At 39.1% G+C, this 14,498-nt stretch overlaps 1 protein-coding gene across 1 annotated transcript in view; it reads left to right on the plus strand.

Moving 5' to 3' along the window:
- Positions 1-14,498, plus strand: part of LOC142615631 (intermembrane lipid transfer protein VPS13) — a 71,857-nt gene that overhangs the window by 16,103 nt on the left and 41,256 nt on the right. The window contains exons 12-17 of the mRNA XM_075788371.1: positions 8,723-8,872; positions 10,543-10,606; positions 11,262-11,363; positions 11,547-11,744; positions 12,605-12,732; positions 14,115-14,265. Coding sequence (XP_075644486.1) covers positions 8,723-8,872; positions 10,543-10,606; positions 11,262-11,363; positions 11,547-11,744; positions 12,605-12,732; positions 14,115-14,265 — 793 coding nt within the window. The remainder of the gene's footprint in view (positions 1-8,722; positions 8,873-10,542; positions 10,607-11,261; positions 11,364-11,546; positions 11,745-12,604; positions 12,733-14,114; positions 14,266-14,498) is intronic.

Consider the following 14,498-nt stretch of genomic DNA (forward strand, 5'->3'; position numbering starts at 1 on the left):
AGGCAATCTCCGTTGAAATTCAAATCAAATGGGTTTGTTCATGCTTTTGGAAAAAAACGGGAACTGGGATATTCTGACTGGGCAGGTAGCTTTACAGTAGTAGTGAATGGAGAAGGAAAAAGGAGGGTGGCGAGGAATAAAGGAGGTCTGAGGAGTTCCTTATGGGTATCAAGGGATCAAAGGGAGCACATGCCTAGTGGTTCACGGGTTCACGGGTTCACATAGCTCCTGTGGTGGGCTCAGACCATATTGGTGGTCAAGTGGGCCTTCCAGAGCCCACCAGCCCAAGTAAGTTGGAAATGGGTGAAAGCCCAACATCTGGGGAGCCGATGCCTTTAAGTCAGGAGGCCCACGCCTTGGAGATGTCCATAGCACCTCACGAAGCCTCGGTTGCTCAGGACATCACATGGGCTGAACTTGATCTCGCTGAGGAGTCACCGGCGCTGTCGAAGAAGGCCAGCACAGTGCGACAACCAGCCCCGACGACGGTGGCATGCTCGGTGACCCAAACTGAGATGTTTTGTTCTCCGGCGAAGGCATCGGTGTTGGAAGGTGGTTCTTTTCCCGATAGGTTTCTTGTCGGGGCTTCACCGGCGAATCTGGAGAGGGTTGTTACAGCTCCTTTCCACACCCCGAGTGCTATTTTGGTGTCTGTTCCTCCATCCGAGCACTTGGGTTGCCCTGCGGAGACATTGGCGGAGGTCGAGAGTCTTTTTTCTGGTGGGCTTTGCGCCGATGAGCCTCTGTACACACTGGGTAAGGCAGAAACAGAGGGTGACTGGGCTTTTAAAGGTCTTGAGCTGTCCAATCTTGTTCTGAGTCCACCGAGAGTTGGGTTTGAGGTTCGGGGTGCTCCGGGTGGTGATGAAGATGATCGGGTTGTGGGTGCAAGTGATATCATGGGGATAGACACCTCCCATGAGGCCAACCAGATGATGTTGGCATTGACTGAGGTCGAAATAGCTCATACTGCTTAGGTACTGGGTGATGTGGAGTGTTCTTCCCCATTGATGTCTATTAATCCTCTGGGGGTGGTTGTGGCGGCTGAAGTGAATAGTATTACTAACGTGAGTAGCGTGTCTAATTGGGTGAAACATAGACTCCCCAGTTTTTGTAAGTTGATGGGGCTTTCTTTGGGTCGACAGGAGAAAAGGTGTATTATGCTATTACAAAGACTTGAGACGGAGATTGAGGCAGCCAAGCTGGTGCACAGGGAAGATGCTTCCCATCGAAAAGCCGTCTCCAAGGACAAAGGGAAGAGGGAGTTGAGGAATTTGATTTCCTTCGTTAATTATGATGGGAGATAGTTTTCTTTTCTGTCTGCTTGACTGGGGTAGTTGTAGGGAGTTTACAGTTTCAATGAAGTTAAGAATGGTGTCATGGAATGTCTGCGGTTTGAATGATTTGCGGAAACGTTTGGTAGTTAGAAATTTATTACGGGCATGGAATTGTGATGTAGTTTGCCTTCAAGAAACTAAGCTTGCAGGCATGGATAGACAGTTGATTTGCAGCCTGTGGAGTTGTCCCCATGTAGATTGGGCAGCCTTGGATGCTGATTAGACAGCTGGTGGGGTTTTGATGATGTGGGATAGGAGGGTGTTAGAAAAGTTGGAGGTAGCGGTGGGTCAATTTTCGTTATCAGTTCGGTGGCAGGGCTTGGGGGATGGTTTTATTTGGGCATGTTCTGGGGTTTATGGCCCGAATGACAATAACTTGAGGGGGCTGATGTGGGATGAGCTAATTGGAATTCAGCAACTTTGGGAAGTTCCATGGTGTTACATAGGGGATTTCAACATTGTTCGATTCCCAAGTGAACGGTTGGGGGGTTCACGACTTACCCTGACTATGGAGAATTTTTCTGAGTTCATTGAGGAGCTTAGCTTGATAGACTTGCCTTTGGAAGGAGGGAGTTATACTATGAAGCACGGACGCGGCTGGGACGGTGCCGCACCGGAGTCCGACGCGGTTGCCTGCGCGTCGGTGTCGTGTCTGAGTTTTTTTTTTTTTTCATAGATTCGCGCCGACTCGGCTCGATTTGCGCTGACTCAGCTTGATTTGCGCTGAATCGGCTTCGATTCGCGCCGAACCAGGCGGCTGGAATCAAGCCGTATCGGTCGAATCAGCCAGCGACCGAAACGGCCGATACGTACCAAAATGGCCGAAAAAGGCCGAAATATGCCTTGAATCACGCTGGAACAGCCGAAATCAGCTTTGAATGACGCCCAAACATCCTAAATCTGTCCTTCCTTAATTTTTTCCTTAATATTTGTTGCTTCTTTTGTGTTTTGTGTTTTGTGTTTTGTTTTGTGTTTCTTGCCTTCTTCTTTCTTGTTTTGTGAATCAAGGCATAGTAATGTGTTTTTTAAGAATATTTTAATAGTAAAAATATATAGAAAATATAAATAAAAATATTTTTAATAATTTTTTAATCGCCGCACCCCGCCGCACCCGCACCCAACTTTTTCAAAAATTACCAAGTTTCGCACCTGCACTCGCACCCGAATCCGGAAACGCACTCGTGCTTCATAGGAATTATACATGGTCGAGTGGTTCAGATCAGCCCTCGATGTCTAGGATAGATAGGGCTCTGGTCTCTCATGATTGGGAGGATCACTATCCGGACGTGACCCAACGGGTTTTACCTCGTCCTATTTCAGACCACTTCCCAATTTTAGTGGAGGCAGGAGGGATTTTAAGGGGGAAGAGTCCTTTTAGGTTCGAGAACATGTGGCTAAAGTCGGATGGGTTCAAAGATAGGGTTCATTCTTGGTGGAATTGATACTCTTTCTCAGGTACTCCTAGTTTTGTACTTGCCAAGAAGCTGAAGGCATTGAAGGAAGATATTATTCAGTGGAACCGGAGTGAGTTTGGTAATGTAGAGCGTTAGAAAAAAGAATCGTTGGAGGCCTTGAAATTATTGGATGTTAAGGAAGGGGAGCACGGCCTTTCTGAAGTGGAGTTAGATGAGAGGGCTGCGTTGAGATCTCAAATTCAGAACCTTCTCTTATTGGAAGAAGTCTCGTGGAGACAGAAATCGAGAATGCTTTGTATTAAGGAAGGAGACAACAATACCAAAATTTTCCATAAGTTGGCCAACTCTCGGAGAAGGTATAACCATATTAGTATGTTGGAGGTGAATGACGTTAGCTATGAGGACGAATCCGAGATGGCAGACCAAACTGTACAGTTTTATAAAGAATTGTACAAGGAGATAGAGGAGTGGAGGCCTTTTGTGGAAGGTTTGGAGTTCGATTAGATAGAGGGGTTGGAGAGGGACTGGCTTGAACGAAGGTTTGAACAGGAGGAGGTTCTTTGAGTTGTCAAAGAGATGGAAGGAGATAAAGCTCCAGGTGCTGATGACTTCTCTTTGGCTTTCTATCACCATTGTTGGGGAGTTGTGGAAAGAGATGTCTTAGCCGTGTTTGAAGAGTTCTATCAACACAGTAAGTTTGAAAAATCTCTTAATGCAACCTTCATAGCCTTAATCCCTAAGAAGAATGGTGCTTCCAATATTCGGGATTTTAGACCTATTAGCTTGGTGGGGAGTGTTTACAAGATTTTGGCCAAGGTGTTGGCAAACCGCTTGAAAGAGGTTTTGGATCAGTTGATATCTGAGTCTCAACAGTTTTGTGGGTGGTAGACAGATTCTTGATTCAGTTCTCATTGCTAATGAGTGTGTTGATAGTAGGGTGAAGAGTAAGCTTCTGGGGGTAATTTGTAAATTAGATATTGAGAAAGCTTATGATCATGTGAACTGGGAGGCTCTGCTTGATTTGTTGAAGAGAAAGGGATTTGGGGCGAGGTGGTGTAGGTGGATCCGCACATGCATTTCTACAGCCCAATTTTCTGTTTTGTTTAATGGGTCTCCAACTGATTTTTTTGGAAGCTCGAGGGGATTGAGACAAGGGGACCCGCTTTCCCCCATGTTGTTTTTGGTAATGATGGAGGTCCTTAGAAGTATGATGAAAAGAGCTGAAGGGGCTGGCTTGTTTCGAGGCTTTAGGGTTGATGGTAGGCGGGGGGGGTGGGGTTTGTGTATCGTATCTTTTGTTTGCGGATGATACGATTCTGTTTTGCGATGCTGATGAGAAGCAGATTCTGCATGTCCGGATGCTTCTTCTTTGTTTCCAGGCAGTGACAGGTTTAAAGGTTAATCCGCTTAAAAGTGAGATGGTTCCCATTGGGGAGGTTCCTAATGTCCATGTCCTGGCAGAGATTTTGGGATGCTGGATTGGGTCTCTGCCTATGACCTATCTTGGTATGCCATTGGGGGCGTCCTACAAGTCCCCTATTGCTTGGAATCCTATTCTGGAGAAAATTGAGTGTAAGTTGGCCGGCTAGAAGATGTTATATTTGTCAAAAGGTGGAAGACTAACGTTGCTTAAAAGCACATTATCTAGTCTCCCTACCTATTATCTGTCTCTTTTTACCATCCCTACGCATGTGGCCAATAAAATTGAGAGGTTGCAAATGGATTTCTTGTGGGGGGAATCCACGTTTCATTTGGTGGGATGGGACAAGGTGTGTGCACCTTTGAAATATGGTGGGTTAGGAGTAAGGAAATTGACTAGTTTTAATAAAGCCTTACTAGGGAAGTGGTTATGGCGGTTTGGGATTGAGGAGACAAGGCTTTGGAGAAGGGTGGTAGCCCTCAAGTTTGGGGAAGAATGGGGGGGTTGGACATCCAAGCTAGGTAGAGGGGTGCATGGGTGTGGCTTGTGGAGAAGTATTCGCATGGGATGGGAGGATTTTAGCAAGAACATTCGCTTTGAGGTAGGGGTGAGGGATAGAGTGAAGCTATGGACAGATCAATGGTGTGGGGATTGCTTCCAATAAAGAGGCATCGGTGGCCTCTTCTCTTGAACGGTTGGGGATAGAGGAGCGGAGAAGCTGGAATGTTCACTTTACTTGGAGACCAAATGATTGGGAAATGGGTGGCGTGAATGATTTTCTCCGTACCTTGGGCTTTAATCTTCCTCCTACTGAGAACGAAGATCGTATGCGATGGAAGTTGATAAAGAATGGGGACTTTGATATTCGTTCGTTTTACAATAAGTTGAGAAGCCCCTTTCCCATTATGTTTCCTTGGAAAGGTGTTTGGAAGGTTAAGGCTCCTCGGCGTGTTTCTTTCTTCGTGTGGACTGCTGTATGAGATAGGATCCTTACAAGTGATAATTTGAGGGGTAGAGGGTTGGATTTTGTAGACTGGTGTATCATGTGCCGCAGTAATGGGGAAACGGTGGATTATTTGTTACTTCATTGTGGGAAGGCTCATCGGCTGTGGAGTTTGGTGTTTAGATCTTTTGGATTTTGTTGGGTCTTGTCTGGTTCAGTTGCGGATACTCTATTCGGTTGGTGGAATTGGCCTGGAAAGCATTTGTCTAGCATTTGGAATTTAGCTCCATTATGCTTGATGTGGTGTCTTTAGAGGGAGCGAAATAGGAGGACGTTTGAGGACATGGAAAGTTCTGATGACCAGCTTTTGGCCTCTTTCAGTGGCACTTTGTTTGACTGTTCTAGGGCTTGGGGACTCACCTCTAGTGATTCTCTCCTTATGTTCCTTTGCTCTCTTCTGTGTACTTAGTTTCTTTTCTTTTTTCTTTCGCTCTACCTTTTGTATTTTTCTCTCTGCCTTATGTTTTTCTGCATAAGGTAGTGTTCTTGAATATATATCTTTATTACTTATCAAAAAAAAAAAAAATGTATGCTAAGAATGGACATATTATGCCTTAGAAGTTAACTTTGTATGTTTGCATGTCTCTTTTCAGATTCATAAATAAGTTGATTTATTAAAAAGAAAAAGTTTTAGAAAATAGAGTTGAAATTATTTTGACATGGTAGAACATTATGGAGTATATGGAAAAATTTTGACACCTGGAAGACACCATGTAGTGTTTGGAGCACCTATTACAGTTTCAGTGTTTGTAAGTAGTAAAATAAACCTTAAAATATTTGACACCTAATGGCTGACAAGGATGATTGTTTGGGTGCCTGCAATAGTATGCAGAGGATGTTTTTGCTTTGTTTCTTTTATTCTTGTAGTATGGGAAGATAGCTAGTATTCTTCTTGTGTACTTGTTGGTTCTTTTTGAATGAAAGGCAAAACTTAGGTACAATATTTAGGTGTTGTTTTTTATATTTCCCTCTTAAAAAATTCAACCATGTGGCAATACTTAACTAAAAATACACTTCCATCCCATGATAAAAAAGCCACATGACTGAGTTTTAAGAGGAGAACTTAAGGAATAGTACCTAAGCATTATACCTAAATTTTGTTGTTGAGTAAATATTTGGGTCTTCCTTTGGGGGCAAAATTTAAGGACAAGTCAATATGGATTCCTATTCTTGAAAGGATGGAAAGAAAATTAGCAGGTTGGAAAAAATTATATATATCCAAGGGAGGTAGAGTCACTTTAATTAAAAGCACTCTCTCTAATCTTCCTACTTATTTCCTTTCCTTATTCCCTATTCCTGCTTTTGTGGCCAATCGAATTGCTAGACTTCAACGAGACTTTCTTTGGGGTGGTTTAGGAGATGAGCCCAAATTTCATTTGGTTGATTGGTCTTCGGTGTGTACTCCTTTCTCTTCAGGTGGGTTGGGGATTAGGAACCTGAGAACCTTCAATGTTGCCTTATTAGGGAAGTGGTTATGGAGATTTGGGCAAGAAAGGGATGCTCTTTGGCGTCAAGTGATTGAGGTGAAGTATGGTTGTGATTGGGGTGGCTGGTGTTCTAGCTCTTTCTCTGGTCCTTATGGTGTCAGTTTGTGGAAAAATATTAGACGGGGGTGACACTTTTTATCTCGTTTTATTATGTTTGATATCGAAGATGGATCAAAGATGCTGTTCTGGCTAGATCATTGGTGTAGAACTTCTTCTCTTGCCGACCGCTATCCGGAATTATATAGGCTTTGTCGTAGAAAAGAGGCAACTGTGGCGGATCTTATGAGGTACACCAATGGAGTCCTCTATTGGGAGTTTTAGTTTTGTAGGGATGTGCATAATCGTGAATTGGAAGCTTTCAGGAGCTTCATCAATTTCATTTATAGCACTCCCGTAAGGGGGATTGGGGAGGACAAGAGTTGTTGGCTGCCCTGTAAGAGTAAGGGGTTCACGGTTAGTTCTTACTACCATCTTCTAGTTGGCCATAAGGAGCAATTTTTCCCTTGGAAAAGCATTTGGAAGCAGAAGATCCCCTCTAGAGTAGCTTTCCTTGTTTGGACCGCAGCTTTGGGGAAATGTCTGACTGTTGACAATTTAAGAAAAAGAAAAGTTTGCATTCTGGATTGCTGTTATATGTGCAAGTGCAATCGTGAAAGTGTTGACCATCTTTTCCTTCATTGCCCGGTTGCCATGGAGTTGTGGGATATGGTCTTTGGTTTATTTGGAGTTTGCTGGGTTATGCCAAGGTCTGTTGTTGGGCTTTTGGCTTGCTGGCAAGGTCATTTTGGTCGCCATCGTAATGGAGATATTTGGAAGGCCGTTCCTCATTGCTTGTTGTGGTGTATTTGGAAGGAGAGAAATAGTAGATGTTTTGAAGACATCGAGAGTTCCATGCCTGATCTTAAGTCTCTTTTTTTCCGAACCTTACTTGATTGGTTCTCCGTGTGGAGAAGCCATCATTTTCTTTCTATTTTGGATTTTCTTGACTTTTGTAATGTTCGTCTTTGATTTGTTCTCCCTTGTATACTTCCTGTGTACTTGGGTGACTCTCTTTCTTATTTCAATGAAATTATCTTTATTACTTATCAAAAAAAAAAAAAATATTATTACTTATCAAAAAAATTCTTGTAGTGTGGGAAGGCATGAAAATGGAAGGTTAATACATTTGGTGTTGGTTGAGGATTACCCGCATCACCAAGGGGTTTTCCCCCTTCCTCTTTATTATTTTATTTTATTTTTTTTTGGTAATAATTCTTTATTCCTGACACTCATATATACTTGCAGAGATACACATAGCATGCACAAATTACACTTTAGGGAAGATAAGGAATAGAAATGTTGGTTATTGTTGCTTTTGTCATTTCTGCTTTGTTGACCATACTTTGGTGACATTTCTAGTTGTAACTTGCAAGCGTTAGTAAACACATGATTTAGGAAAAATTAGGGATTTTCCTATGTGTGTTTGTTGTGGGTTTTGGGTTTGTAAAGAAGAGGAATTAGAGAGAGAAATTTGGGATGTTCAGGTACCCGTGAACAATAAATTAGATAAAGGAAAGAAGAAGAAAACGGGATGAAGAAGAGAAAAGGAATAGGGAACCACAAAGGCCAATGTGCCTATATTCTTAAACACTCAATAATTTTAATAATCAACTCTCTCCTTCATGTGCATTGAGTTCCACACTCCTCACATATATGTATGTATGTATATAAAAGACTCTTTCTTGTACTAGTAATATTATACAACTCTTAGTTTGACTAGTAAATAAAAACCTAATTGAATCAGATCAAAGCCCGTACATAAAGACCCATAAACTAAATAAGGCTTATTAATAAAATAAAACCCATGGCCCATGCCCAAGAATTGTAAAATTACTAAAAGAGCCTTGACTCTAGAATAACCAAATAAAATATAAAACAAAACCTAATTAACTATCATAGACACTTATTCTTAGGCTTTTGCCTTAGAGGATATTTGTTCTTGTACCATGCTATGGTTGCATCATCAACATCTGAAGCTCAAGAATGGAATATATTTGATCTGTTATTATTGAATTATGTAGGTATGGACGTTATCGTCCCTGGTGTAGTCCTTTATCAAGAAAACTCCATGGTTGGCAGATATTGTGGTGGCACTATGCGCAAGAATCTGTCTTATCAGATGTTCGTAATAAATTAAAGAAAACTTCGTGGAGATACCTTGGACAGCGACTGTAAGTATACATTCTATTGAGATGTAAGTTCTAGACATTATGCATTGTCAACAAGCATGTGATTTGTTTGATTTTGGTTCTTAGTTTGCACATTTTTAATATGTAATGTGTATGTGTGTTCTTTCTTTGCACATTTTTAATATACTATATTTCTTTAGTGTTTGTAATCTTACTTCAAATTTAACTGTCTTTCACAATGAATCATATTACAACTGGGTTTAATTTGGAAGAAAAAAAAAAAAAATCCTACAAATGGGCATATATGTGGTAAATTTATTGACAAATCATTGTAGTGTCTATCTACTTTCAATTAATAGCTGCTTACTAAAAATGACATCTCCTTCTCTCATCTATGGAGGGTGAGGTCAGAAGTTCATTCCTCTAAGGTTGCATGCGTTGTGACCAATGAATAGCTGTAGATTTGTAGTAGGATCTTCATAGCCAGTTCCATCCGTTTAACTTATCAGACAAATTCATTTCTGTTAGTGTCAAATGGTACGTGAAATGTAATATCTAATGCACATGTTGAATCAAGGGCAAAAAGATACATATCGTATGGTTGTGTCAAGGATACTCATGTATCATACAATACATGTGTATGGATTGTATGAATCATATCGAATTTCCAAATCGGTGTATAGTCTGATTCGTAAACATTTGAATTTATTTTAGGCCTATCCAAATTTATGCTACAACTTGTTTAGTTATGTGTGAGTGTGTTTTTGAGTTTCTTGCTTGTATTAATAGTAAAATAGATGTGACATAGGTATAGGGCCTGGTGCATTCTTCATTAAAGGAGGGTGGATTGGAATTTTTAAACTGAGCCCATGTAATCAAACTCTTCTCATTTAATCAAGCTTTCCTAGGGAAATGATTATGAAGATTTGCTAGTTATTGGTGATCTCTTTGTTTTCATTGCCTACAAGAAAGTGGTGGATTTATTGTTTGTTGGAAGGGGCAGTTTTGTAGGCATAGGTTCAGTGCTACACTGAATGTTGTTCCTCTGTCTCATGTGGTGCCTTGGAGAGAGAGAATTCAAGAGCAGTTGACAGCATTGGGCTTCTTTTGCCTAAGTTGGTGTTCCTATTTTTGAAATGCTTTTGGAATGGGGAAACAATTTTTCCTTGTGCTTGTGTAATGTCCTTTCTTTATTAATGAATCGTATTTACTTATCCAGAAAAAGAAAAAAAAAAGAAAGTGGTAGGAAGAATAAGGAGATTTTGAATGGGTGTTTGGGATCTAAAAGATTTTGATAGTAGGCGAGAAGTTTACTTTGGATTCATATGGCCAATTGCATTCTAACTGTGGACTTAGGTAAAATTGGTTACTCACAAGTCATGACATTAATTGGAGTCTATGGGTAGATGCTTTGTCAATTGGACTTTCCTAATCAATTCAATAACTTTATTGTATATTTCTTCTTCTTCTTCTTCTTCTTCTTCTTCTGTTTTGGATATTTCAAGCTGTAAGAGCAAATTTTTGTTCTTTGTTCTTTTGTTGTATGAGGTTTGTCTGTATAGTTCCTATGTACTAGGAATTCACTATTTTTTTCTTTAATGAATTTCATTTCTTATTAATGACAATAGAAGTGCTAGTACACCTTGACCTTGAAATTATAAACTTTCCTGTTAAGATTTTAATTTTGAATTAGTTTTTATTCCTGAATGCAGAAGTTATCGTCGGAAATATAAGAATTTGTACAAGACCAAGCTGGATTTTCTTCGACAAGAACAGGTGATGTTCTTCTTCCTTGATAAACGCATATACAGTGATACATATGTCTGATATGCTTCAACTTTCTTGCCAAAAGAACATTTTGACTTGTATTAATGTCTGTGTCTTATCTGTACCCTATCCTCTTTCAGTGCACTTCTATTATTCCATTTTGTATGGTTTGGAGTTGGGGTTTTTGGCTGTAAATGATAGCGGTGCAGATATGATTGTCCTTTGAATTTCACATTTCAAGTGATGCCAAGTGGCTCTCTCATTTGCCGAGGGTTTGATGCTTTAAATGTTGGTGATGATGTCTCTTATGTCCTTTGTGCTATAATTACATCATGTACCAAATCTTGTTGGGTATTTAATATTGCTTAAGCATGCAATTTGATGTAGTAGTAATAATACTGACACACAATCAGCTACAATATCTTCTTCCAATGTTGTAAATATAGAAGCTTATCCAAATAACGCTTTGATTTTCTTTTCCTTTAACTTATCTGATGCTTTTCCTATAATATAATGGAAGGTTCTCAACATGGACTGTTGTTGAAATTTTTATGGTTCCCTATGTGGATTCATATGTCATTATGATATGGCATTAACATCTAAGTTAGAATTTGTTTAGTATCTGATCTGCTAGTGGCACTGATGTTCAATTCATGATTACCAGTCGGTTGATGAAGATATTCTTCGAGAATTAGAGCAAATGGAGAAAGAATCAGATGTAGATGATATTTTAAGCTATAGGTCTGCTGCTGAACATGAGCTACAGGTATGAGTTCTACTGATGTGTAGAATAGGAAATTAAATCCACATGTTGTTTTTCAGTTGGTCTTCGTAATAATTTGTGAAAAGAAGCACACATAGGTAAAACTTTGATATTCCTAGCTATTTTTTTTATGTTTTCTGCAAGCTGCACATTTATCTTAATTTTTCTTGTTTGGTGTTCGTGCAGGAAATTTCCTCAAAGTATTCAGCTTCCAATATGGGAACAAATGGTTCTAGTGTTGCTGTGGAGAAGTCACGGAGTGACGACGCTTCAGCCAGCAAGTCCCGAGGATGGTTAAATTGGCTGTCCCGTGGTGTGCTTGGTGCTGGAGGAACAGACGATTCGAGTCAATTCTCTGGTGTTGTTTCTGATGAAGTTATAAAGGTACATGTGCCAATTGAGTGCTAGTTGTTAGAATACCAGCAGTAGTTTTCATGGTATCAGATCAAGTGGTCTTGGGTTTGAACTCAGTCTTTACTTACCTCCCATTTAATATTCAAAATTCCACATGCTAGCCCACTTATTGAGGTGGTGTCTTGCTCACATGTGAAGGGGAGTGTTAAAATAATTATTAAGTGATTAAAATCACCGTTGTCTATTAGTTTAAGCTTCTAGGACAAGCAATGGTTTATCTCTAGTAAAAAAAAATTGTTCTTGTTAACACACATGTATATTGTTTATATGTAGGTAATTACACTGATATCACAATTTTACAATTTTATCCTTATCACATACTTAGAGCAACCATACCAGCTCATCTATAATTTTTTAAAATAGAAAAAGTACCAAATTTACACATTCTAACCCAAAAAAACCCACACCAGTCTTTGTAAAAATGTGCAAATATACAGCATGACCATGTATATGAATAGTAACTGGGCATATATGCACGTTTACTGTTCACCGTGTAAATGACTTTATTTTATTTTATTTTTCTCTCTCCTCTCTCTACCTCTGACTCACCTCACCGTGTAAAGAAATGTGTATAATATTTTATTTGAATATTTTACACTGTTCATCGTGTAAAAAAATGAATATTTTATTTGAATAAATGTATATAATAGACAAACTGATGTGGGTGTTTTGTAAAAATAGGTGTGTAAAATAGAATAAGTAGGTTTTAGATGTGCAAAATGAAAATTTTTTTCCACATACTGATGTGGATGCTCTTATAACAGTCTTTTTTAATTTTTTTTGGACAAGTATAACAGTTCTCAAAAACTAATTACTGATTTTTTGTACAGGATATTTATGAAGCAACAGAATTCTATCCTCCAGTTTTATCCAATGGAGACATTGTTGTGAATGATAAGATCTATCTATGTGCAATCAAGTTCAGCATTCATCAAATTTCTGCAACACTGCAGAGCATGTATGGATGGATGCTACTCTTCTGTAATTTATAATGCTTTAACTTGTTATTTCTTGAGCATGATAGTGAAATCAACAGCTTCCTTTTCTAACTGCTTTCAATGAACCACTTAGGTTTGTTTTGTATGGCTGCACTTGCTTGATTAATTGGCATTCTGCTTGAGCTTCCATGTGCTGAGCCCAAGTTGAACTTGGATGCATAAAGTTTGGTATATCATCATTTGGCTGAGGTCTAGAATTGCTTATTTGTAGATCATTTGCATGTTTGACTTTCATTCTTGGGATCAGATTAGTAAAACCTAAGAAAATTAAGCATAGTCTCACATCAGCCCCTATATAATCTTTATCATCTTTTAGAAAATTGATAGATGGAAAATAAATAGCAGATGAAATCAACTGACAATTATATCATAATCCGTGACACCAAAAACTCAACTCAAGAATATAAAGGTTTGATGTTCAACTTAGAAATGTTGTATGAATCTTGGTTCTAAATTAATAAGGAAACTATGAGAAAGAAATAAGAAAAGAAAGGAGAAAAGGAGAGGATCATATGATTTGCAATCTCTACCTTATCCCAGGTAATTGTTGAAATGTAGGCACAATGATATTTTCCTTCTTGTGTTTTTATGTCTGGGATGATAGAAGTTAACCATATTCTGATATACATGATCCAATATGTACAAACTCACCATCTCTCATCTAATTCACTGATCTTTTTGCCTTTCCTAGACCATCAATATCTCATGTCAATGGTTGTAAAGTCTGTAATTGAGAACCATAGCAGCAGGGTATGTTGGTAATTTTGTATAAATTATTTTGTAATATTAAGATGTATAAAAATATCTGTGCTCCCTTACCTATGAGTTGAAGTTGCGGAAGCTTGGGCTCCAGATGGTTTAGCAAATGAGCCAGAACTTAAGGTGTTAGTCAGGCACAGTTTATTAATGAGCCAAGCCTGGGCATAAGATTCGCATTAAACTATTTGTCTTCGTGTAGGTTTGTTATTGTGCCTTTTCATTAATATGGACTGAATTACTAAATAAATGGGCTGTTGAACTTTTTACAGCTTTTTTTGGGCATTTTAAAAAAAACAATCCTGAACTTGCAGCCATAATCGATCGGAGGCTGTGGGCATTGTTGCTTGGTGGCTAAAAAAGGAGAAAAAAATTGGCACATGTCATATGTGGTTGTTTGTTTTCTATTTTATTAGTTTCTCTAATTTGTATTAATCATTTTGGGCTTAGTAGCTAACATCTGGGTTTACTGATTCATCTGTTGACTAAATATATTTATGCTTGCACTTGTACTGCTGCTTATTTGTTGGTAAGCATATTGTTAATTTGAATTGATTCAAATACATTGTGCTTTTTTCCCCCCCAGAAAGTATGGACAAGAAATTGCTGAGTTGGTTCTTCTTGGGGTAACTATTGAATGTAAGCTTTTTGAAGAGTCTGCAACCATCAATGCTCTAGTCGAGTCAGGGGAGATGGTTTGTCCATGTAGCAAGAAAGTCATTCTACTTATGAAAATGGTTTGTATTTCTCTTTATGCACTCTATTAAAGTTTCAATTGCTTGCGGCAAATGGGTTTGGCCTAAGAATTCATCATTCATTGTGTGACTCAAATTTAATATATATTTTAACATTAAGTTTACTGCATCACTTGATATGGTAGTACGTGTGGTACCAAGTTTTTATTTCCAGAAAAGTCTATTTTGCTGAATGGCTAAGCCCTAGCTTTGTAAAACTTGAGGTCTGCTATATT

This window comes from Castanea sativa, chromosome 11 (assembly GCF_040712315.1).
Source record: "Castanea sativa cultivar Marrone di Chiusa Pesio chromosome 11, ASM4071231v1".
Classification (NCBI taxonomy): Eukaryota; Viridiplantae; Streptophyta; class Magnoliopsida; order Fagales; family Fagaceae; genus Castanea; species Castanea sativa.